The sequence below is a fragment of the Oryx dammah genome, unplaced genomic scaffold, assembly GCF_014754425.2.
Source record: "Oryx dammah isolate SB20612 unplaced genomic scaffold, SCBI_Odam_1.1 HiC_scaffold_23, whole genome shotgun sequence".
NCBI lineage: Eukaryota > Metazoa > Chordata > Mammalia > Artiodactyla > Bovidae > Oryx > Oryx dammah.
In genome coordinates this window covers 12,727,292-12,753,635 of record NW_024070207.1, presented here as the reverse complement: position 1 = coordinate 12,753,635, position 26,344 = coordinate 12,727,292, and the positions used below count along the sequence as shown (strand labels likewise).

Sequence of the window (26,344 nt, the reverse complement as noted above, 5' to 3'; positions counted from 1 at the left end):
AAAGACAGAGCTGAGTTGTTGTGAAAGAGACTATACTGCTTATATATCCTATAATATTTACTATTCAGCTATTTATAGAAATAGCTCACTGACCCTTGATGAAGAGGGAAAAAGTCCTGTTACTTATTAAAAAGGTGTGGGATAACAGAGACTGATGCTAACACTGATAAGTAAAATTGTTCTAAAGACTAAAAGGTGCATTTTAAACATGTTCTCATTAAAGCTCTCATTTTAAAAATGATTTCTGTATTTGTTATTATTCACTTAAAAGTATAAATAGCTTTGCCTAGTGGGCTGCCATCTATGGGGTCGCAGAGAGTTGGACACAACTGAAGTGACAGCAGCAGCAGCAGCATATCTTAAAAAGAGAGTTTATATTATGAAAATCTGGCCCTATAATTCTATGTAGCAAAAGTAGCATAGAGCTCAATTCACTTTCACTGCTATGTTTTAATAACTATCTACTGACCACATGCTGTCTATTGTCCCACTTTCCATATGTTTTTAAGGTTTAGAAGCAGCTGTTAGTACAGACATTTCTAGATTTGTCCACAGCCACATAGAAACTGTGATTGAAGTTAATTTTCTTTATATCAGAAAACACTGTATTTAGTAAAAAGAACACTAGGTTAGGTGTCAGGAGAACTAGGTTTCAATTTTCACTGTGCCAGTGATCAGTTATATGACATCAACAAAGTCACTTACCTTATCTGCTATTGACAAAGAAGGTCTCAATTTTTACTAAAAAGCAATTTTGTCACTTGGAGATACATGGTTGTGGGAAAGAACTTATAAATTGGCAGACACAATAATACACGTTTAGAATTAGCTTCCTCTTGCCAACTTTCACTACGTTTTCTTAATTAAATCTCAACAGCAATCAGTTTATCTTCTCCTATGATCAAGAGTAATGCAATAATGGACTAGTTGTACCAAATTAGTTAATATCTTGTTCACCCAGCCAGATTGATGTCTATCATCAATAGCCGATAGACACTAATACAGAATCATACGAAACTGTCCTAAATATATGTTTCAGTAAACAGTGAACAAAGGCTACAATAGCTGAACATTCTTTATGTAATTAACCCTAATAGGTCAGCTAGGGAGTTCAGAATACATAGAAATACAGGTCCAGTATAAAACTATGACAGACCAAAAACAGTGCTTAAAACTGTTGACTGATGTGTCCTACAATTTTGAAAAATGGAAATTCAAAGAAGTCATATCCACACCTTAAGCAATCACTTAATATATTAATTCTAATGTTCCCTAAATATTAAGGATGATGCCAAGATATCAATACTGTGATTTTAATACTAATTAGGAAGAGTCCTTTCAAGATTACAATAACTGGCAACATTTGAATACTGATCATAAGTTATATAACATTATTATATCAACTTTAAATTTCCTAGTTTTGATAACTATACTGTGACCTGTGACTGTGTAATAGAATGTTCTTGTTCTTAGGAAATAGTAAAATATCACCAAAGTGTTTAGAGGTAAAGGGATATGTATATATGATGGCTGCCACTTACTCTCAAATGGCTCAGAGGTGAGACCTATCTATCTATCTATCTATAGTGGAGAAATGATAAAGTAAATGTTGCCAACTGCTGAATCTGTGTGAAGGGTATACAGGAGTTCTTTATACTATTCTTTCAACTTCTGTGTAATTTCGAAATTATTTCAAAATAGAATGCTGACAAAAGCCCTTTGAAATGGCACCTTGAGGTAACAAAAACTATATTCAAGTCACTAATTTAATATTTTAATACAAAAATGAAAGAAAAGAAAAATAAGTAAATCCAAAGTGGCACTCATTCATTAATCAACAATAAACATCTCAGATGTTTTCCTTAATAAATGAATAAATACACTTATTAAGTGATTGCTCAAAAATTTTTTATAGATAAAGGAATTTAAAGGTTTGTCAGGTTCTAACAGCTTCAGTAATTTTTAAGTTCTTTTGACTGATATGGTACTTTGCAAATTTATACAAACAAAATACTGATAAAATAACAAATTCACTGAATACTTAACCCATTGTAGAAATTAGTTTGATCTGTGGATCCACAGGAAGAGGCTGTATCCTGAATGGATAATTCTTTTTAACAGTATAATTTTGAAGCAGAAGAACTAAACCAACATGCAGACTTTTGTACCACTCAGGACACAGGGTATTCCACATAATCACAGACACTGTGCCTGAGCTGTCAGCAACTTCCAAAAAGGTCTAGGAAAAAAAAAATAAAAGCATATATTTTTACTTAATAAATGCATATTTGTTACTTTTACCTATATGGTGTTCAAATTTTATTTTTTAAGAATGAGGAAGCAAAATTATAGGAGAACCACTGAGTAATTTATGATGTAATATGAGAGACTCTGTAATGAAAAGTTATAAATGAAGAACTTTTAGTAATGTGAGAAAATACTTAAGAAAATGTTAAATGATACAAAATGTTATATACACTATGATTCCCATTTTGTAAGAAAATTTACTATGATATATGACATGCTCCTGCTGCTGCTGCTAAGTCACTTCAGTCGTGTCCGACTCTGTGTGACCCCCATAGACAGCAGCCCATCAGGCTTCCACGTCCCTGGGATTCTCCAGGCAAGAACACTGGAGTGGGTTGCCATTCCCTTCTCCACTGCTTGAAAGTGAAAAGTGAAAGTGAAGTCGCTCAGTCGTGTCTGACTCATAGAGACCTCATGGACTGTAGCTCACCAGGCTCCTCTATCCATGGGATTTTCCAGGTAAGAGTGCTGGAGTGGGTGCCACTGCCTTCTCTGATGATATAGGACATAGTTATAGTAATATATGATAGGGGACTTCCCTAGTGGCTCAGGGATAAAGAATCCACCCGCCAGTACAGAAGACACGGGTTTGATCCCTGGGTCGTGAATATCCCCTGGTGAAGGAAATGGCAACACACTCCAGTATTCTTGCCTAGGAAATCCCATGGACAGAGGAGGCTGGCAGGCCATAGTTCATGGGATCACAAAGATTTGGACATGACTTGGTAACTAAATGACAACAAATACATGATAGGAATGCATATATGCATAGATGTGGTATATATGACATAGATATGCTATCACAGACATATGAGAGATACATACATGTATGTATATATATGATCTATAGATACAAAACGGGTGAATAAAACACACTAATATTAACAGTGATTCTCACTGAGTGGTAGGATTTGGGCTGATATCATTTATCAGCTTTATATATCTTTATACACTTTGCAAATTCCCTAGAAGTATGTATAACTTTTATTATAAAAGCTTAGCAAAGCACTCAAAATAATTTTTGATAATGTGGAAATACAGTAAAATGTTAAGTTTTTAAAAAATGGGACAGAAATCAGCATCATATGCACAGTCAAGATAACAGAGAAGTGTCAGATTTGACAATTAAGGTCTCTATAGAGAGTGACCAGCTGAAGAAAAGAGCCAAATTAATTGTGTTGAGAAGTAAACAGGAGGCAGAACAGTGAAAACAACTAGTGTAGACTACTTCTTCAAGGAGCTTGCCTGAAGGAGAGAGAGAATACAGGTGTCCTGATGTCAAAGACTGTTTTCCTTTTTTAAAATGGAAGATTATACTATATATGTGGGCTTCCATGGTGGCTCAGGGGTAAAGAATCTGGCTGCAATGTAGGAGATGCAGGCGACACGGGTTTGATCCCTGGGTCAAGAAGATCTCATGGAGGAAAGCATGACAACCCATTCCAGTATTCTTACTGGGAAAATTTCATGGACAGAGGACTACAGTCCATGGGATTGCAAAGAGTTGGACACAACTGAAGCAACTGAGCATGCCCACAGAGACTATATATTATTAATATTTATATGCTGGTATAGAAATCTCAGTAAAAAAAGAAAACATTGAAGATCCAGAAAAAGGTGTGAAGGAGACTAGCTGGATCAAGGGAACTAAAGAGCACTAATACAGAAAATTCCTTTTTGTATAAGAAACTATACAGAAAAATACCCTGAAATATACATTTATGTTCATTATTTACATTACTCAGTTGAACTTTTAACATGTTACTTAAACATAAATTATCCTAATGAAGATATCAGGTCTGCAAGTTATAATTTATGATTGATAAATTAACATATAACATCTTATCACAATTCATACTTGGTATGGCTCAATCATCTTTTTATTGGGTTTTCCATAGTATCGCAGTCTTGATTTATATAAGATTCTCACAAGCAACGGAGGAAAATTCTTTGTATTGGACCAGGTCATCTCAAGGTGAGCAAGGGAAACTATTTTAGTATCTAGAATACAAAAAAGAAAAAATATGTCATAGTAATTTCAAAATTCTATTTTATTAGTTAAAAATGGTAGCCAGATCAGAACCAAATCAACTCCTCCTCACAAGCTAAGCCAGTCTATATACTTCTCACATACAAAACTTAGCAATAAACAGTAACCTTAATAATAATGGTTAAATATCACACACACACACATGCACACACACCCATGATTTACTATGTGATTGGAATATAGGTAAATACCTATGTTAACTAACACATTTAGATGGAATTGTCCATCTATAATACTCTATATTTTGTCAAACTGTGTAATTACTTCCTGGAAGACTTGGATCAAAACTTACCTTCCTTAAGAAAAAACTCAACACCATGGAATATTTTCCCACTACTAAGCACTTACACATTTAATTTATAGAATTTTCATGATATATTTCTTTATTGCCCCCACCTTAGTCTCATATGTGTAAGTTCAATTTTCCCCAAACATTCCAGACCTGGTCCTGTATCAGGGCCTTTGCACTTGCTGTTCCCTGGGTCTGGAATGTCTTTCTCTTAGATATCCAAGTGACTTTTTCTCCTTCAAGTTTTGTTCAAATGTCACTTTCTTAGTGATGCTAGCTCTAACCGCCCCCATAGAACACTAATCCCCTTACTTATCTCCATTCCATTTTATTTTTCTACATACCAATGGCACTTATTACATTTTTATATGCCATATAATTTACTTGGAAATGTTTTAATCTCCAAGCCTGTTGATAAGTGCCAAAACTGTTTAAAAGCTATTCATCATCTTTAAAAGATTTATTTGTATTTCTAATTTTATTCTTCCTTGGGCTAAGAGGGATTCCATCTGCAATTTTCTCCACATTTTGCTCTCATAGCCTACAGTCCCAGCTTTTAAAACCTGAACTGGTATTTGTTCAAACATTTCATTTATTTCTCTAAGGCATCTTCCACTTATAAAATATTTATAAAAATAAATAATTTTTATTTATATAATGTATCAGCAACTCAACTTTGGTATTAGAAGTATTCTCATAATTTGTTTTCAGTAAGAGTTTAAATGGTCTTTTATAATTACAACACTACCATTAATACCCACCCCATTTTCAGTATTAGGTATCTTGTATAAATTTCCCTCCAGATTCTCCCAAAACATTACTAGTCCAGGATCACAGAGACTAGTATTTGATATGCCACAATTAAGTAATTTCCTTTTTAATATGGTGAAGCAAATTGTACCTCACCTCTGAATTACCTAGAGTGTATGTAGAACACTCTTGACCAATGAAGGCACATACACCTCCTTTACAAGTGGAATAAATTCAAAAGCTGCACACTTTTATAAAACCAGAGTTGTAAGAGCTACTATTTCTGCTACAGTTGAGTCCAGACAGCCATGATCAGACATCTGTCTGGAGAACATTTTCCCAGATTGGGTAAAAACAACAACAACAAAAAAAACCTCATTAACTTCATAGAATATACATATCTCTAAAATCTAAAAAGAAATTACAAGTTAAAAAGAAATTACATAGACAATGGGGAATCCATGTAAATTCATAGAAATAAAAAAGTGGATTCTTTATCAAAAGAAAGAATGAAAATAATAGACTACATATTCAATATAAAAATTAATAATCAATGCAATAGTGTTTCTCAAACTGGTGGTCTCAGGACACCTTTATAGTCTTAAAAAATTACTGAAGACCTCAATAAGCTTCTGTTTACATGGGTAATATTTACCAATACTTACCATATTACACAGTAAAACTAAGAAATAAAAATATTTAATTCTTTTAAAACAAAAACAATAAATCTGTTATACATAGTAAAAAGATGTATTTTTGAAAAATGAGTACATTGTTCAAAGTCAAAAATGTAGTGGGAAGAGTGGTATTGTTTTACATTTTTCACAGATCTCTTTAGTATCTAGCTTAAAAGAATACAGCTGGATAAATAATATTTTCTTTGGCATTTATTCAGTCTGTTTCAATGTCCTTGACATGCAGCCTCTGGAAAACTCCACTCTATACTTCAGAAGGAGAGTTTTAAAAAAGAAAATAAAGTCTTAATATTATTATTACATTGAGAACCACTTCAAAAGAATTAAGTCTAAGGAATATAAAGAAGAATAAAGATAAAAACTGAAAATAATGAATTAGAAAACAGTATGACTGGTAAGTCCAATTCCCTGGAAAAATTAATAAAAAGGTAAAACCTTATAAGTGCAATCAGGAAGAAAGCAAACAAAAAGATAACACCCAGAATGTGATCACCTATAAACATAGAGAAAATAATTTTAAAGATTATATGATTATATAGCACTAAACATGAAATCAGCAATGAAATTGATAGTCTTCTAGAAACATATGAATTACCAGTATTGTTGCCCTAAGGAACAGAAGGCAATGGCACCCCACTCCAGTGTTCTTGCCTGGAAAATCCCATGGACGGAGGAGCCTGGTAGGCTGCAGTCCATGGGGTCGCTAACAGTCGGACAGGACTGAGCGACTTCACTTTCTCTTTTCACTTTCATGTATTGGAGAAGGAAATGGCAACCCACTCCAGTGTTCTTGCCTGGAGAATCCCAGGGACGGGGGAGCCTGGTGGGCTGCCGTCTATGGGGTCGCACAGGGTCGGACACGACTGAAGTGACTTAGCAGCAGCAAGGAACAGAAGAACACTGGAACAGATCAATAACCATGGAAGAAAATGGAAAAGTCCCTAATAATGACCTTCCAAACTGGACCAGATTCACATGGTTAACAATTTTCAAAGAATAGTTTTCTCTTCAGTTGTTCTAGAGCACAGTAAGTATAAAAATTGTACCAATTCATTTGACAAACTTAGATAAATCTTAAAAATTATAGCAAATAGTAAAAAAGAGAACTAAAACCCCCAAACATTGATGATGGCAAAAATCCTCAATCAAATACTTTAAAATCCAATGTAGCAGTATGCCAAAATGCATCATGAATAAGTAGAGTCCTAAACATCTTGTGCAGGAGAATATTAAAAGCTCTAAATAATTCTGGAGATTGACATAAAATGCAAGTTCAAATAATTATGCTGAAACATTGAAGAGAATAAAAATATATTACTCCTAAATCACTAAGATAAAAATGTTTTCAAATAGTTAAAAAAAACAATGCATGGACAAGATAGAAGATGGTGGAGGAATAGGATGGGGAGACCACTTTCTCCCCCACAAATTCATCGAAAGAACATTTGAACGCTGAGTAAATTCCACAAAACAACTTCTGAATGCCGGTTGAGGACATCAGGCACCCAGAAAAGCAGCCCATTGTCTTCGGAAGGAGGTAGGAAAAAATATAAAAGACAGAAAGAGAGACAAAAGAGGCAGGAACGGAGCTCCGGCCAGGGAAGGGAGTCTTAAAAGAGAAGTTTCCAAACACCAGGAAACACTCTCACTGCCGAGTCTGTGTGAGCCCTGGAACCACAGAGGGCAACATAACCGGGAGGAAAAATAAATAAATTAAAACCCACAGATTACATGCCCACGGTAACTCCCCCAGCGGAGAAGCTGCACAGACGCCTGCAACCGCCACTAGCAAGCGGGGGCTGGGCAGCGAGGCACAGGCTGCATTGCCTAGAGTAAGGACTGGGCCTGAATGCCCCGAGGGCAATCTGAGGGAACTAACTTGGGCTAGCAAACCAGACTGTGGGATAGCTACCACGCGAAAGGCCCTAATCTAAGACACCGCCAGGCCCGTGCACAGAACAAAGGACTGAGCAGAGCTAGCCGGCTGCAGACCAGCCTATCCCCCTCCGGTGACAGGCAGCCAGAGCCGGAAGGAGGCAATCGCAGCCCCAGAGAGGCATTATCTACCAAACTGCAAGCAGGCTTCGTTGCTAACTAAGACTTCTTGGGATACTGGACAGTCAACATCCGCCTGAGAAGGTGCGCTGGTTGTACACCCAGAAAACCAAGCAACAGGGACGAGGGAGGCGATAAGTCGCAGTAACTGTGCTTGCCAAACACCTGGTCACCTGAGCTTCTCGGACCTGGGAAGGGCACAAAACGCAGGCCCAACCAAGTCTGCGCCTCTGAGGACTACCCAAGTGCCTGAACCTGAGTGGCTTAGACCTGGGAAGTGCATGTAGCCCAGGGCTGGCCTCAGACAGTTCCCGGCAGAGCAACTTAGAGCCTAAGCAGTGTTGACAGGGAGGGCACACAAGCCGTGAGCGGGGGCAAGCCCAGTGTGGCCGAGACACTGCGAACACACGCCACTGTTATTTGTTTGCAGCATCCCGCCCTGCCCACACCGCCACTGAACAAGTGAGCCTAAAAAAGTGTCCACCACCGCCCCCTTGTGTCAGGGTGGAAATCAGATACTGAAGAGACCAGGAAACAGAAGAAGCTAAAACAGAGGGAACCTCTTTGGAAATGGCAGGTGCAATATATTAAAACCCTGTAGTTAGTACTGACTACATAGGAAGGGGCCTATAGATCTTGAGAAATACAAGCCAGATCAAGGAACTATCCGAAAATGAACCGAACACCACACTGCCCAAAACACCACCAGAGAAAGTCCTAGATATATTTTTACTATTTTTATTATCATTCTTTACTTTTTAAAAAATATTAGGTCCTCTATTACTCCTTTAATTTTAATTTTTATAACCTATTACTTTGCAAAAAAGAGACCCTATTTTTTAAAGCAAACTACATATATATATATTTTTATAATGCTTGTGACTTTTTTTTTCTTTAATATTGTATTTTTGAAAATCCAACCTCTACTTTAGATTTTTAATCTTTGCTTTTCGGTATTGGTTATCAATTTTGTACCTTTAAGAACCCAATCTTCAGTACCCAGTTTTACTTGGGAGCAACATTACTGGCTTGACTGCTCTCTCCTCCTTTGGACTCTCCTTTTTCTCCACCAGGTAGCCTCTATCTCCTCCCTCCCTCTTCTCTTCTCTACCCAACTCTGTGAATCTCTTTGTGTGTTCTGGACGGTAGAGAACACATAGGGAACTGATTACTGGCTGGATCTGTCTCTCTCCTTTTGATTCCCCCCTTTATCCTTCTGGCCACCTCTGTCTCTTTCCTCCCTCTTCTCTTCTCTGTATAACTCCATGAACATCTCTGAGTGGTCCAGACTGTGGAGCGCACATAAGGAAGTGATTACTGGCTAGCTTGCTCTCTCTTTTCATTCCACCTCATCTCATTCGGGTAACCCCTATTTCCCTCCTCCCTATTCTCATCTCCATGTAACTGTGCAAACCTCTCTGGGTGTCCCTCACTGTGGAGAAACTTTTCATCTTTAACCTAGATGTTTTATCAATGGTGCTGTATAGTGGAGAAGTCTTGAGGCTACTGTAAAAATAAGACTGAAAACCAGAAGCAGGAGGCTTAAGTCCAAATCCTGAGAACACCAGAGAACTCCTGACTCCAGGGAACATTAATTGACAGGAGCTCATCAAACGCCTCCATACCTATACTGAAACCAAGTACCACCCAAGGGCCAAGTTCCAGAGCAAGACACACCACACAAATTCTCCAGCAACACAGGAACACAGCCCTGAGCTTCAATATACAGGCTGCCCAAAGTCACTCCAAACCCACTGACATCTCATAACTCATTATTGGACACTTCACTGCACTCCAGAGAGAAGAAATCCAGCTCCACCCACCAGAACACCAACACAAGCTTCCCTAACCAGGAAACCTTGACAAGACACCTGTACAACCCCACACACAGTGAGGAAACTCCACAATAAAGATAACTCCACAAACTGCCAGAATACAGAAAGGCCACCCCAAACACAGCAATATAACCAAGATGAAGAGACAGAGGAATACCCAGCAGGTAAAGGAACAGGATAAATGCCCACCAAACCAAACCAAAGAGGAGGAAGGAGATAGGGAATCTACCTGATAAAGAATTCCGAATAATGATAGTGAAAGTGATCCAAAATCTTGAAACAAAATGGAATCACAGATAAACAGCCTGGAGACAAGGACTGAGAAGATGCAAGAAAGGTTTAACAAGGACCTAGAAGAAATAAAAAAGTCAATATATAATGAATGACGCAATAAATGAGATCAGAAACACTCTGGAGGCAACAAATAGTAGAATAATGGAGGCAGAAGATAGGATTAGTGAAATAGAAGATAGACTGGTAGAAATAAATGAATCAGAGAGGAAAAAAGAAAAACGAATTAAAAGAAATGAGGACAATCTCAGATACCTCCGGGACAATATGAAACGCTCCAACATTCTAATCATAGGAGTCCCAGAAGAAGAAGACAAAAAGAAAGACCATGAGAAAATACTTGAGGAGATAACAGTTGAAAACTTCCCTAAAATGGGGAAGGAAATAATCACCCAAGTCCAAGAAATCCAGGGAGTCCCAAACAGGATAAACCCAAGGTGAAACACCCCAAGACACATATTAATCAAATCAACAAAGATCAAAGACAAAGAACAAATATTAAAAGCAGCAAGGGAAAAACAATAAATAACACACAGGGGATTCCCATAAGGATAACAGCTGATCTTTCAACAGAAACTCTTCAGCCAGGAGGGAATGGCAAAACATACTTAAAGCGAAGAAAGAAAATAACCTACAGCCCATATTACTGTACCCAGCAAGGATCTCATTCAAATATGAAGGAGAAATCAAGAGCGTTACAGACAAGCAAAGGCTGAGAGAATTCAGCACCACCAAACCAGCTCTCCAACAAGTGCTAAAGGATATTCTCTAGACAGGAAACACAAAAAGGATGTATAAACTTGAACCCAAAACAATAACGTAAATGGCAATGGGATCATACTTATCAATAATTACCTTAAAAGTAAATGGGTTGAATGCCCCAACCAAAAGACAAACACTGGCTGAATGAATACAAAAAACAAGACCCCTATATATGTTGTCTAAAAGAGACCCAGCTCAAAACAAGGGACACATACAGACTGAAAGTGAAGGGCTGGAAAAAGATATTCCACACAAACAGAGACCAAAAGAAAGCAGGAGTAGCAATACTCATATCAGAGAAAATAGACTTTAAAGCAAAGGCTGTGAAAAGAGACAAAGAAGGACACTACATCATGATCAAAGGATCAATCCAAATGAAGACATTACAACTATAAATATATAGGCACCCAACATAGGAGCACCACAATATGTAAGACAAATGCTAACAAGTATGAAAGGGGAAATTAACAGTAACACAATAATAATGGGAGTCTTTAATACCCCACTCACACCTATGGATAGATCAACAAAACAGGAAATTAACAAGGAAACTCAAACTTTAAATGATACAATGGACCAGTTAGACCTAATTGATATCTATAGGACATTTCACCTCAAAACAATGAATTTCACCTTTTTCTCAAGTGCACATGGAACCTTCTCCAGGATAGATCACATCTTGGGCCATAAATCTAGGCTTGGTAAATTCAAAAACACTGAAATCATTCCAAGCATCTTTTCTGACCACAGTGCAGTAAGATTAGATCTCAATTACACTAGAAAAACTATTAAAAATGCCAACATATAGAGCCTGAACACCACGCTGCTGAATAACCAACCAATCACAGAAGAAATAAAAAAGAAATCAAAATATGCATAGAAACAAATGAAAATGAAAACACAACAACCTGTGGAACACTGTAAAAGCAGTGCTAAGGGGAAAGTTCATAGCAATACAGGCATACCTCAAGAAACAAGACAAAAGTCAAATAAATAACCTAACTCTACACCTAAAGCAACTAGAAAAGGAAGAAATGAAGAACCCCAGGGTTAGTAGAAGGAAAGAAATCTTAAAAAGTAGGGCAGAAATAAATGCAAAAGAAACAAAAGCATAGCAAAAATCAACAAAGCCAAATGCTGGTTCTTTGAGAAGATGAATAAAATTGACAAACTTTTAGCCAGACTCATCAAGAAACAAAGGGAGAAAAATCAAATCAACAAAATTAGAAATGAAAATGGAGAGATCACAAGACAACACAGAAATACAAAGGATCATAAGAGACTACTATCAGCAATTATATGCCAATAAAATGGACACAATGAATGAAATGGACAAATTCTTAGATAAGTACAACTTTCCAAAACTGAAACAGAAAGAAATAGAAAATCTTAACAGACCCATCACAAGCACGGAAGTTGAAACTGTAATCAGAAATCTTCCAGCAAACAAAAGCCCAGGTCCAGACGGCTTCACAGCTGAATTCTACCAAAAATTTAGAGAAGAGCTAACACCTATCCTACTCAAACTCTTCCAGAAAATTGCAGAGGAAGGGAAACTTCCAAAACTCATTCTATGAGGCCACAATCACCCTAATACCAAAACCTGACAAAGATGCCACAAAAAAAGAAACTACAGGCCAATATCACTGATGAACATAGATGTAAAAATCCTCAACAAAATTCTAGCAATCAGAATCCAACAACACATTAAAAACATCATACACCATGACCAAGTGGGCTTTATCCCAGGATGCAAGGATTCTTCAATATCCGCAAATCAATCAGTGTAATACATCACATTAACAAATTGAAAACTAAAAGCCATATGATTATCTCAATAGATGCAGAGAAAGCCTTTGACAAAATTCAACATCTATTTATGGTAAAAACTCTCCAGAAAGCAGGAATAGAAGGAACATGCCTCAGCATAATAAAAGCTATATATGACAAACCCACAGCAAACATTATCCTCAATGGTGAAAAACTGAAAGCATTTCCCCTAAAGTCAGGAACAAGACAAGGGTGCCCACTTTCACCACTACTATTCAACATAGTTTTGGAAGTTTTGGCCACAGCAATCAGAGCAGAAAAAGAAATAAAAGGAATCTATATTGGAAAAGAAGAAGTAAAACTCTCACTGTTTGCAGATGACATGATTCTCTACATGGAAAACCCTAAAGACTCCACCAGAAAATTACTAGAGCTAATCAATTAATATAGTAAAGCTGCAGGATATAAGATCAACACAGAGAAATCCCTTGTATTCTTATACTCTAATAATGAGAAAATAGAGAAATTAAGGAAACAATCCCATTCACCATTGCAACAAAAGAATAAAATATTTAGGAATATATCTACCTAAAGAAAATAAAGACGTATATATAGAAAACTATAAAACAGTGGTAAAAGAAATCAAAGAGGACACTAATAGTTGGAGAAATATACCATGTTCATGGGTCAGTAGAATCAATATAGTGAAAATGAGTATACTACCCAAAGCAATCTATAGATTCAATGCAATCCCTCTCAAGCTACCAACGGTATTTTTCACAGAGCAAGAACAAATAATTTCACAATTTGTATGGAAATACAAAAAACTTCAAATAGTCAAAGCAATCTTGAGAAAGAAGAATGGAACTGGAGGAATCAACCTGGCTGACTTCAGGCTTTACTACAAAGCCACAGTCATCAAGACAGTATGGTACTGGCACAAAGTTAGAAATATAGATCAATGGAACAAAATAGAAAGCCCAGAGATAAATCCACACACCTACGGACACCTTATCTTTGACAAAGGAGGTTCAGTTCAGTTCAGTTCATTTCAGTCACTCAGTCATGTCTGACTCTTTGCGACCCCATGAATTGGAGCACGCCAGGCCTCCCTGTCCATCACCAACTCCTAGAGTTCACTCAGACTCACGTCCATTGAGTCCGTGATGCCATTTAGCCATCTCATCCTCTGTTGTCCCCTTCTCCTCCTGCCCCCAATCCCTCCCAGCATCAGAGTCTTTTCCAATGAGTCAACTGTTCGCATGAGGTGGCCAAAGTACTGGAGTTTCAGCTTTAGCATCATTCCTTCCAAAGAAATCCCAGGGCTGATCTCCTTCAGAATGGACTGGTTGGATCTCCTTGCAGTCCAAGGGACTCTCAAGAGTCTTCTCTAACACCACAGTTCAGAAGCATCAATTCTTCAGCGCTCAGCCTTCTTCACAGTCCAACTCTCACATCCATACATGACCACTGGAAAAACGAGAGCCTTGACTAGACAGACCTTTGTTGCCAAAGTAATGTCTCTGCTTTTGAATATGCTATCTAGGTTGGTCATAACTTTTCTTCCAGGGAGTAAGCGTCTTTTAATTTCATGGCTGCAGTCACCATCTGCAGTGATTTTGGAGCCCCCCAAAATAAAGTCTGACACTGTTTACACTGTTTCCCCATCTATTTCCCATGAAGTGATGGGACTAGATGTGGAGAAAGACAATCTCTTTAACAAGTGGTTTGGGAAAACTGGTCAACCACTTGTAAAAGAATGAAACTAGAACACTTTCTAACACCATATACAAAAATAAACTCAAAATGGATTAAAGATCTAAATGTAAGGCCAGAAACTATGAAACTCCTAGAGGAGAACATATGCAAAACACTCTCCAACATGAATCACAGCAGGATCCTCTAGGACCCACCTCCCAGAATAGTGAAAATAAAAGCAAAAACAAACAAATGGGACCTAATTAAAATTAAAAGCTTCTGCACAACAAAGGAAACTCTAAGCAAGGTGAAAAGACAGCCCTTAGAATGGGAGAAAATAATAGCAAATGAAGCAACTGACAAACAACTAATCTCAAAAATATATAAGCGACTCCTGCAGTTCAATTCCAGAAAAATAAATGACCGAATCAAAAAATGGGCCAAAGAACTAAACAGACATTTCTCCAAAGAAGACATACAGATGGCTAACAAACACATGGAAAGATGCTCAACGTCACTCATTATCAGAGAAATGCAAAACAAAACCGCAATGAGGTACCATTTCACGCCAGTCAGAATGGCTGCAATCCAAAAGTCTACAAGCAATAAATGCTGGAGAGGGTGTGGAGAAAAGGGAACCCTCTTACACTGTTGGTGGGAATGCAAACTAGTTCAGCCACTATGGAGAACACTGCGGAGATTCCTTAAAAAACTGGAAATAGAACTGCCTTATGACCCAGCAATCCCACTGCTGGACATACACACCGAGGAAACCAGAATTGAAAGAGACACGTGTACCCCAATGTTCATCGCAGCACTGTTTATAATAGGCAGGACATGGAATCAACCTAGATGTCCATCAGCAGACGAATGGATAAGAAAGCAGTGGTACATATACACAATGGAGTATTACTCAGCCATTAAAAAGAATACATTTGAATCGGTTCTAATGAGGTGGATGAAACTGGAGCCTATTATACAGAGTGAAGTAAGCCAGAAAGAAAAACACCAATACAGTATACTAACACATATATATGGAATCTAGAAAGATGGTAACGATAACTCTGTATGTGAGACAGCAAAAGAGACACAGATGTATAGAACAGTCTTTTGGACTCTGTGGGAGAGGGTGAGGGTGGGATGATTTGGGAGAATAACACTGAAACATGTCTAATATTATATGTGAAACGAATAGCCAGTCCAGGTTCGATGCAGGATACAGGATGTTTGAGGATGGTGCACTGGGATGACCCAGAGGGATGGTACGGGAAGGGAGGTGGGAGGGGGTTCAGGATGGGGAACATATGTACACCCGTGGCGGATTCATGTTGATGTATGTCGAAGCCAATATAATATTGTAAAGTAATTAGCCTCCAATTAAAATAAATTTATAAAAAAAATAACGCATGGCATATAATAAAGTAGGACTGCAAGAATAAGTACAAACATCATTAATTACATAAAATTTAACCTGATTAACTTCATCTCTTGAAAGAAAAAGAATTTGTTTGGGTGAAAAAGAAAAGGCTTAGCTATAGAGAGAAACCTAAAACAAGGATGATTTGAGAGAATAGCACTGAAACTTGTATATTATCATATGTGAAATAGACTGACAGTCCACGTTTGATGCATGAGGCAGGGTGGTCAGGGCTGGTACATGGGGATGACCCTGAGAGATGGGATGGGAGTGAGGTGGGAGGCAGGGTCAGGATGGGGAACACACGTACACCAATGGCTGATTCATGTGAACGTATGGCAAAAACCATTTTTTAAAAAATGGAAATAAAGTGATGAACAAAGAAATTTACACTAAGCCAGTGGTTATCAAATTGTGGCCTTTGCACCAGCAGAATCAATGTGTTACAAATGCAAATTCTAGGGCAGATGTACTGAGAACCATAAACTGGTGGCAGGATCCAGCAATCTGAATTTCTGAGGTCCTATGTCTTCCCTCATAGCTCATTTGGTAAAGAATCCGCCTGCAATGCAGAAGACCCGGGTTCTGCAGCCGGAAGATATGCTGGAGAAGGGATAGGCTACCCACTCCAGTATTCTTGGGCTTCCCTTGTGGCTCAGCTGGTAAAGAATCCTCTTGTAAAGCAGGAGACCTGGGTTCGATCCCTGGGTTGAGAAGATCCCCTGGAGATGGGGAAAGTTACCCACTCCAGTATTCTGGCCTAAAGATTTTCATGGACTGTGGTCCATATGGTCGCAAAGAGTCGGACACGACTGAACAACTTTCACTTTCACTTTGAGGTGATGTGGATGCCCACTCAGGTTTGAGACTCATGGCTCTAAATGCTAAAAGACCATGGAAGTGGTAAACAGTACTAGTAGACAAAATATAATTTGAGGCAAAAAAGGGACTAAGAGAAATTCTATGTTGTTAAGAGTAAAATCCACCAAGATATACTCGTTATGAACTTTACGTATTACAGAAAGATCTAAACCTAAAACTTTTAGAAATATAAGCAGAAATGAACAAAATCACTTTCATAAAGAGACGTCAATATTCCTCTCAAAGAAATGGGCAAATAAAATAGATTTTATTTTATTTTTTTTTAATTTTAAATTTATTTTTTAATTGAAGGATAATTGCTTTACAATATTGTGTTGGTTTCTGCCAAACATCAACATGAATCAGCCATAAGTACACATATGTCTGCTCCATCTTGAATTTCCTTCCCACTTCCCTCTTTCCCTTTCCCACCCCTCTTGGTTGTTACAGAGCCCCAGTTTCAGTTTGCTGAGTCATACAGCAAATTCCCATTGTCTATCTCTTTTACATATTGTAATGTAAGTTTCCATGTTACTCTCTCCATAAATCCCAACTTCTCCTTTCCCCCGACTCCCCTCTCCAGGTCCACAAGTCTGTCCTCTATGTCTGTGTCTCTGTTGCTATCATGCATATAATTTCATCAGTGCCATCTTTCTAGATTCCATATGTACGCATTCAGTTCAGTTCAGTCGCTCAGTCGTGTCTGACTCTGCGACCCCATGAATCACAGCACGCCAGGCCTCCGTCCATCACCAACTCCCGGAGTTTACTCAAACTCATGTCCGTCGAGTCAGTGATGCCATCCAGCCATCTCATCCTCTGTCGTCCCCTTTTCCTCCTGCCCCCAATCCCTCCCAGCATCAGAGTCTTTTCCAATGAGTCAACTCTGCATGAGGTGGCCAAAGTACTGGAGTTTCAGCTTCAGCATCATTCCTTCCAATGAACACCCAGGACTGATGCACTGCTGTTGATGCTGCTGCTAAGTCGCTTCAGTCGTGTCCGACTCTGTGCGACCCCATAGACGGCAGCCCACCAGGCTCCCCCGTCTCCGGGATTCTCCAGGCAAGAACACTGGAGTGGGCTGTCATTTCCTTCTCCAATGCATGAAAGTGAAAAGTGAAAGTGAAGTCGCTCAGTCATATCTGACTCTTAGCGACCCCATGGACCACAGCTCACCAGGCTCCTCCATCCATGAGATTTTCCAGGCAAGAGTACTGGAGTGGGGTGCCATTGCCTTCTCCTACTGATGCACTAGTATATGATATTTATTTTTCTCTCTCAGGCTTACTTCACTCTCTATAACAGTCTCTAGGTTCATCTACCTTATTAAAATGGACTCAAATTCACTCCTTTTTATTATTAGTTAATGTTGATTGGACACCCATTTTTATGACAATGCAAAGGTAGTCTTTTAAGGGTTTTACATACAAGAACATATTGGATAGATTTTAAAATAAGGATATGGAATGTTTTAATTAAAAATTTTAAAACCTGGCATAACAAGGAACTACACAGCTAATCAGTAAACTTTTTCTAAATTTTTCAAGGTAAACAGAAACTCAAATTTAAAATCAGAAAATATGAGTAATAATAAAATCTCTATACTTCAAAACCTGGGGTATACAGCCAAAACAGTAACTGTGAAATTTCAGAACTGTTAAAGCTTTTGGAAGAAATAAAGAAGGGAATAAATAAACCAAGCATTCAACTCTAGAAGGAAGTACCAAAAATAAAAAATTAACAAAGGATATAAAAATAATTAAAAAGGACAGTACAAATAAAGTAGAAACATCTCCCTGATACAGACTTTTAATTAGTAAAGCTAAAAGTCTTATTTTTGAATAACAAGAAAGTAGACAAACCTCTGCCAAGGCTGATCATGAAAAAGGGTGAAGACTTGATCATTAGGAACATATCAGGGGATGTAACTGACAAGATAGAGATTAAAACATGTAGATTATGTATAGCTCTGAGATTCAGGTGAAATGAGATTTCCTAGTAAAATGTCAACTCTCAAAAATGCACTCAAAAGAAGCATTACAGGTTTTACTACTTTCTCAAAAATTGAAAAGAAAATCATTTTCCAAACTTCCAATGCTCACCCAAGGTCCCAGGTTCAAATAGTTTTATGGGTAAATTCCACCAAACCTTCAAAGAAGTAATTTCTCTAAGCTCAGAAAAACAGGCAAGCTTCCTAACTCATTCTTTAGACTAATATTAATTAATCTGGTATCAAAATTGAACTGAAATAGTACTTTCCTAAAATATAACAAAACTTATGGATCAAATTCACTTGAATAGATAGATATAACAATAACAAGCATGACCAATCAACATCAGAAAACCTATGAATGTAACCTATTTCATTCATTCCTTTATTCAATGAACACTTCTCAACTGCCTACTATGTGCCACACATTTTCCTGCCTATAAGAAAAAACAGACCACAGCAGTGGAAAAAAAAAAAAAACCCACGAGTGCTTACCCCCAAGGATATTATAAATTAGAGGGAGGAGAAAGAAAACAAAATAATTTCTGAGTGTTATTAATTCTGTTACAGTGGTCTAATAACAATAAAGTGTTTAACAATAAAGTGTTAGTCCCTCAGTCGCGTCCCACTCTTTGTGACACCATGGACTGTAGCCCTCCAGGTTCCTCTGTCCACGGGATTCTCCAGGCAAGAATATTGGAGTCAGTAACCATTTCCTTCTCCAGAGGATCTTCCAGAACCAGGCGCTGAACCCGGGTCTCTTGCATCTCCCGCGTTGCAGGCGGACTCTTTACTTTCCCTGGTGGCTCAGATGGTAAAAAGTCCACCTGCAATGCACAAGACCCAGGTTTGATCCCTAGGTCAGGAAGATCCCCTGGAGAAGGAAATGGCTACCGACCCCAGTATTCTTGCCTGGAGAATCCCATGGACAAGAGACTGGCGGGCTACACCCCATGGGGTTGCAAAGAGTCGGACATGACTGAGCAACTCACACACAGGATAACCATAAAAGGGGAGGGAATACATATTTAAATAACCCTTTTAAACTGTTTTATTTGAGTTGAAACCTGAGGATGGGAAAGAACTTTCCAAAAAGAGGAAAAAGCAGGCACAAAGTCCCTGCAGCAGGATAAAGCTTGGATGTTTAAAGCTTGTGTGTTAGTCGCTCAGTCGTGTCCGACTCTTTGCGACCCCATGGACTGTAGCCCACCAGGCTCCTCTGTCCATGGGATTCTCCAGGCAAGAATACTGGAGTGGGTTGCCAGTTCCTCCAGGGGATCTTCCTGACCCATGCATTGAACCTGGGTCTCCTGCATTACAGGCAGACTCTTTAGCGTCTGAGCTGAAAACGGCAAGGGGAAAAAAAATTAAAATGGCGGCTGTTGGGCGTGGTGGAAAAATGGCGGCCGGTATGCTGAAACAACATGGTGGCTGAAACAACATGGTGCAGGAGAGAAGGAAGGAAGGCTGCAGCTGTGTACAGCAGGGCTCCGCAAACTGTGGTCCTCAGGACAAATACAGCCTACTGCCAGCAGTCTATGGGGTCGCTAAGAGTTGGACACAACTGAGCGACTTCACTTTCACTTTTCACTTTCATGCTTTGGAGAAGGAAATGGCAACCCACTCCAGTGTTCTTGCCTGGAGAATCCCAGGGACAGAGGAGGCTGGTGGGCTGCCGTCTATGGGGTCGCACAGAGTTAGAAATGACTGAAGCGACTTAGCAGCAGCAGCAGCCAGGATTTGTTAATAAAATAACCCATACATTTACACATTTTCTGTGCTGCTTTCCATAAACAACGACAAAGTTAAATAGCTGCAGCAGAAACCATAGGTCTCAAAAAGACAAAAAGATTTACTATCTCTTTAGAGAAAGAGTTTGCATCTGCCATAGGGCCATGTGGATCCCGGTGGGCAGTCTAGATGTTTGTCTAAGTGCAATGGGGAGCCCTGGGGAGGGGTTCAGGCAGGAGAGTGGCACAGTCTAACTTCCATTTTACTTTTTGCCCACACCCTCTGCTTGCAGGATCTTAGGTCCCTGACCAGGAATGGAACCATGGACCTGGGCGGTGGAAGTGCAGTCCTAACAACTAGACTACCAGGGAATTCTAACTTGCATTTTAAAAAGCTGTCTCTGACGTATTATCGTTTACTTTCAGAATAGGATACTGAACCTGAAGAGGAAGACTTTTGGGGTTCCTGAAATGCTCCGTATCTTGATCTAGGGGAATGGTTACACAGATATATATATAGTTGTATTTTTAAGATGTTTCTGTTTTACTGTGTACACAGTATACCGAATAGAAAAGTTTGTGTGAAGTCGCTCAGTCGTGTCTGACTCTTTGAGACCCCATGGACTGTAGCCTACCAGGCTCCTCCCCCCATGGGATTCTCCAGGCAAGAGTACTGGAGTGGATTGCCATTTCCTTCTCCAGGGGATCTTCCGGACCCAGGGATCGAACCCAGGTCTCCCGAATTCCAGGCAGATGCTTTAACCTCTGAGCCATCAGTACACAGCCCTATAGAAAAGTTTAAAAAGCACAAAATCACACAACAAATCTAAGAGAAGGAGGGACAGAGTGGGAGAAAATAACTTGCAATATACAGCAGGTAAAAACTTACTGCCCTTAGCAAAGAAATCCTATAAATTAATTAGAAAAAAGATATAATTTAAAACAATAGTATAAAATGGGGAAATGGGCACTCTACTAACTATGTTGCTGCTGCTAAGTTGCTTCAGTCATGCCCGACTCCATGCGACCCCAGAGATGGCAGCCCACTGGGCTCCCCCGTCCCTGGGATTTTCCAGGCAAGCACCTACCTTTTCAGAAACCGCTTTGTCAATACCCATTTTAAAATTCAAATACTCTTTAACCCAGTAATTTCACTGCTAGGAAGCCGTCCATTTAACAGAAATACTTGAACATAGTAAACAAACACAGGCATATATCCTAATGAGGTTCAGAACTGGATCCAAAACTGAAAAAACTAATAACTGCCTAAAACTATAAATTACCCATTAAAATGGGCATGATTATATAAATTATGGTACACCCCCACATAGAAAAGTGTATAAAAAGATGTGTGTTAAAGACACTTGAGAGAAGTAGAAATAACAAATCATAAAATGTAATATAATCATTTTTCCCCATTTTGAGTGGAAAGTTGAAGCCATAAGAGGAGGTAAGAAGGGTCTTTTACTCCATCCAAACCTTTTATTATTTTTTATATAAATTTATTTATTTTAATTGGAGGCTAATTACTTTACAATATTGTTTTGGTTTTGCCATACATCAATATGAATCCGCCATGGGTGTACACGTGTTCCCCATCCTGAACCCCCTTCCCACCTCTCTCCCCATACCATCCCTCTGGGTCATCCCAGTGCACCATCCTCAAGCATCCTGTATCATGCATCGAACCTGGACTGGCGATTCGTTTCACATATATTATACATGTTTCAATGCCATTCTCCCAAATCATCCCACCCTCGCCCTCTCCCACAGACATTTTATTATTAAATACTTCAAACATACAACAAACCTGAAAGAACACCAATACTTCCAGATTTGTCATTAACACTTTAATATACTTGGGTCTTACACTTTTAATACAATATACTTTTAAATATAAAGTTTGGATTTTTTAGCACATGGACCTTGCCTTTTGCAATAAAAATATGGTTTAAATAATGAATAGATTTTACTTTCATAATCAGAGAAATGAATAACATTTTACAAATTATTATTCTCAGTTCTTCTAGAGCACCAATTTTTCATCTGTACATTCAATTCTAAAAATAAAAATATTCAACATAGTAATGCACTACTGCTTTATTCCATGCTTGAGATTAAAACAAATAATTTCATTATTTCATCCCTGAAATGAGTATCTTGTTTTTAAAGTTTAAGTTTTTTAAATCATCCTTAGCTACACATTTCTACAGCCATCTTCTTTTTCTTATAACTGGATATTACTTTAATTGCATATTTTCATCTCAACTATCTTTTCAAGTCTGTTGCTGTTACACATCATAGCATTACTACTGCAATGTTAAAAAAAAAAAAAAACCTGAAAAGCAGTAAATGCAGAAAATTATCTTTCTTGCTCCAGTACTTTCGCCTTTATTTTTTGCAGTTTATTTCTTCCCCTTTCCATATACCTGCTGCTAAGTCGCTTCAGTCGTGTCCGACTCTGTGCGACCCCAGAGACGGCAGCCCACCAGGCTCCCTGGTCCCTGGGATTCTCCAGGCAAGAACACTGGAGTGGGTTGCCATTTCCTTCTCCAAAGCATGAAAGTGAAAATTGAAAGTGAAGTTGCTCAGTGGTTTCCGACTCCTAGCGACCCCATGGACTGCAGCCCACCAGGTTCCTCCGTCCATGGGATTTGCCAGGCAAGAGTACTGGAGTGGGGTGCCATTGCCTTCTCCATTCCATATACCTACATACCTATAATTCTGCTCATTTCCATCTCTTATAGATAAAAATGTATTTTAGAGCAGTGGCTGATGACTAAGGAGCCAGCATGATCAGGTTAACTTCCTTCTTATGAAACTGAACTTAAATTAGTTTGGTTCGTGGTAAGTAGTAATAAACACAAAAATGAGAATTTCAAGCTTTTCCATAAAAATCACACATTCCAAAAAACAGTATTTACGTAACTGCTACAGTTAACGGTATAAAAAAATGGCATTTCATTAAATGTAAACTAAGGAATAAATCACGGAACATCCTTTTTTGAATCAAAGTTTAAAAAGGCAAACCCCAAATTTTTACAACTTTTATGCCAAATTCAAATCTTTCCAACAACACAGAAAGTACTACTTCCACGGCTGGAATGGGAATAGAATTAAAACGAATTTCACTCCGTCAAACGTATAACAAACACATGAGGAACACTGATTGCAACGAGACTACGTTCGTCAGATTAAATTTAAACCACAAGCAAGACACTTGCCGAAATGGCCCCTGTCTACAATCAACCCAAGACACAAGCTGTGCAAATTTCATTAAGCGACGGACCGTCTCTCCGTCATCCTGCAAAGCTTGTCTCTTATCACTCCCGGCTTATAATTAACAAGACCCAAACGCCTTCGTTTCCTTTTCCACTAATGTGAATTCCTAAAAACTATTTTTTAATCCCTCCGGCGTTCCCTCCAATTACTTACTGTTAAAACTGTGCTCCTCTGGTTGCTTATTGTTTAGCCAGATATCGCCATACGGATCTTCGTTATTCCACAGGGGCAGGTAATGACTTTTTCCACCTCTTAAAGGTCTCTCGGGGACCTCTCGGTGCGCACTATTTCTGAAGGGAGTTTCTAGAGAAACAGACTCCAGCAACTCCCCACAGAGAACGTTATCTATGCACAAGATTGCCTGGCCTATTCTTTTCTCGTTGTAAATGCACGAGACTCTGCAAATTCTCACTTCTATGCCAACTTTGAGAATATTTTTATATACGAGAGAATTCAGCCTGGGGTCCAGGTAGCACTTCTCCTGGTACACCCCGTCCGAGATTGTCACATCAAAGCAGTAAAGCGGCGGTTTAGGTTCCACGTCGCTTGGCTCACCCTCTAACAGGTATCTCTGGACGGCCAAAACTGCGACAGGAACCACCTCCGATGGGGTGACCCACTGGCGAGGTGAGTGTATTACTTGCTCAAGAACCTTTTGGATCCAGGACTGGCGCCCTAAGGCACCGACCCTTCGGACCACACCTCCCTGGACCGCAGTCCCATTTCTCTCCGGGTACGGCATATCGACCCCAGCCTGGGATGGGTCAGCCTGAGGCTGACCCTTCTTACCAGACATTGCTGGGTAACTGCGTACCCTCTCCGCTTTAAAGAGTCAGCTTGCTGGGTCCGAAGATAAAGGAATGAGAAACTGCGCGCGCAAGCCTTAAAAGTTACTCGGCCCCGGGGGGCTGGTAAGGCTCCGCCCCGTCGCGAAGCTACAAAGACTTTACGCGTGTGTGCTTCGGCACTCTGGCCCTGCCCCTCGCCAATCGGGCTTCTGTATCCCAGGAACTATTACTAGGCAGTAACACACGTGGTTGCGCAGCGGGTTCTCTTACTTAGAGCCGGCTGGAATGCCCGGATTGGAGAAGCGGGAAAAGCTCTGGTCCCCGTGGTTTCCATAGCAAAGTAACCAGAGGGAGGGGAGGAGCCCTCGTGACTCTTCTAGTAGGGAGGGTGCCGAGAGGCTATTGGTGAAGAGAACCTGGCTGGAAGCCGGAAGCAAGTAGTCAAAGCTCAGAGTTGGGGGGGGCGGGGCCTTTGGCAGAATCTTTACCATCTGAGCCACCAGGGAAGTCCCCTTGGGCCAGCGACAGAAAGTAAATGGGGGCTTCCCAGGTGGCGCTGGTGGTAAAGAACCCGCCTGCCGATGCAGGAGACGTAAGAGAGCGGGTTCGACCCCTGGCTCGGGAAGATCCCCTGGAGGAGGGCATGGTAACCCACTCCAGTATTCTTGCCTGCTGCTGCTGCGAAGTCGCTTCAGTCCTGTCCGACTGTGTGCGACCCCAGAGATGGCAGTCCACCAGGCTCCCCTGTCCCTGGGATTCTCCAGGCAAGAATACTGGAGTGGGTTGCCATTTCCTTCTCCAATGCAGGAAAGTGAAAAGTGAATGTGAAGTTGCTCAGTCGTGTCCGACTCTTAGCGACCCCATGGACTGCAGCCCACTAAGCTCCTCCACCCATGGGATTTTCCAGGCAAAAGTACGGGAGTGGGGTGCCATCGCCTTCTCTGATTCTTGCCTGTAGGGTCACAAAGAGTCGGGCACGACTGAAGCGACTTAGCACGCAGGTACACAGGGGACCCATGTTATCACGTTCACGTATATTGCGTGCATGTGTGTTAAATCACTTTAGTCGTGTCCTACTCTTTGCCAGCCTGTGGACTGTAGCTCGCCAGACTCCTCTGTCCATGGGCTTCTCAGGCAAGAATACTGCAGTGGGTTGCCATACCCTCCTCCAGGGGATCTTCCCAACCCAGGGATCAAACCCGCATTGGCAGGTCAGTTCTTTACCACTGCACCACCTAGTAAGAAGATAAAATCCATTAAAAGCATAAGAGCTTTTTTATTGAGGTATAGTTGATGTATTGGCCTCCTGGGTAGCTCAGCTGGTAAAGAATCTGCCTGCAATGCAGTAGACCCCCATTTGAGTCCTGGGTCAGGAAGTTTTCCCAGAGAAGGGATAGGCTACCCACTCCAGTATTCTTGGGCTTCCCTTGTGGCTCAGCTGGTAAAGAATCCTCTTGTAAAGCAGGAGACCTGGGTTCGATCCCTGGGTTGAGAAGATCCCCTGGAGACGGGAAAAGTTACCCACTCCAGTATTCTGGCCTGAAGATTTCCATGGACTGTGGTCCATAGGGTCACAAAGAGTCGGACACGACTGAGCAACTTTCACTTTCACTTTGAGGTGATGTGGATGCCCAACTCAGGTTTGAGACTCATGGCTCTAAATGCTAAAAGACCATGGAAGTGGTAAACAGTACTAGTAGACAAAATAGTACTGTTAGACAAAACAGTACTATTAGACAAAATAGCTTGGATAAAATTCTTATCGCTAATCTGT

At 39.8% G+C, this 26,344-nt stretch overlaps 1 protein-coding gene across 2 annotated transcripts in view; it reads right to left on the bottom strand.

Moving 5' to 3' along the window:
- Positions 1-24,578, bottom strand: part of RADX (RPA1 related single stranded DNA binding protein, X-linked) — a 115,190-nt gene extending 90,612 nt beyond the window's left edge. For both annotated transcript variants that reach the window (XM_040265018.1, XM_040265019.1), the window contains exons 1-3: positions 23,936-24,578; positions 4,166-4,308; positions 2,047-2,239 (exon numbers count right to left, since the gene is read on the bottom strand). In XM_040265018.1, the coding sequence (XP_040120952.1) occupies positions 2,047-2,239; positions 4,166-4,308; positions 23,936-24,578 (979 nt within the window). The remainder of the gene's footprint in view (positions 1-2,046; positions 2,240-4,165; positions 4,309-23,935) is intronic.
- Positions 24,579-26,344: the final 1,766 nt, after the last annotated feature.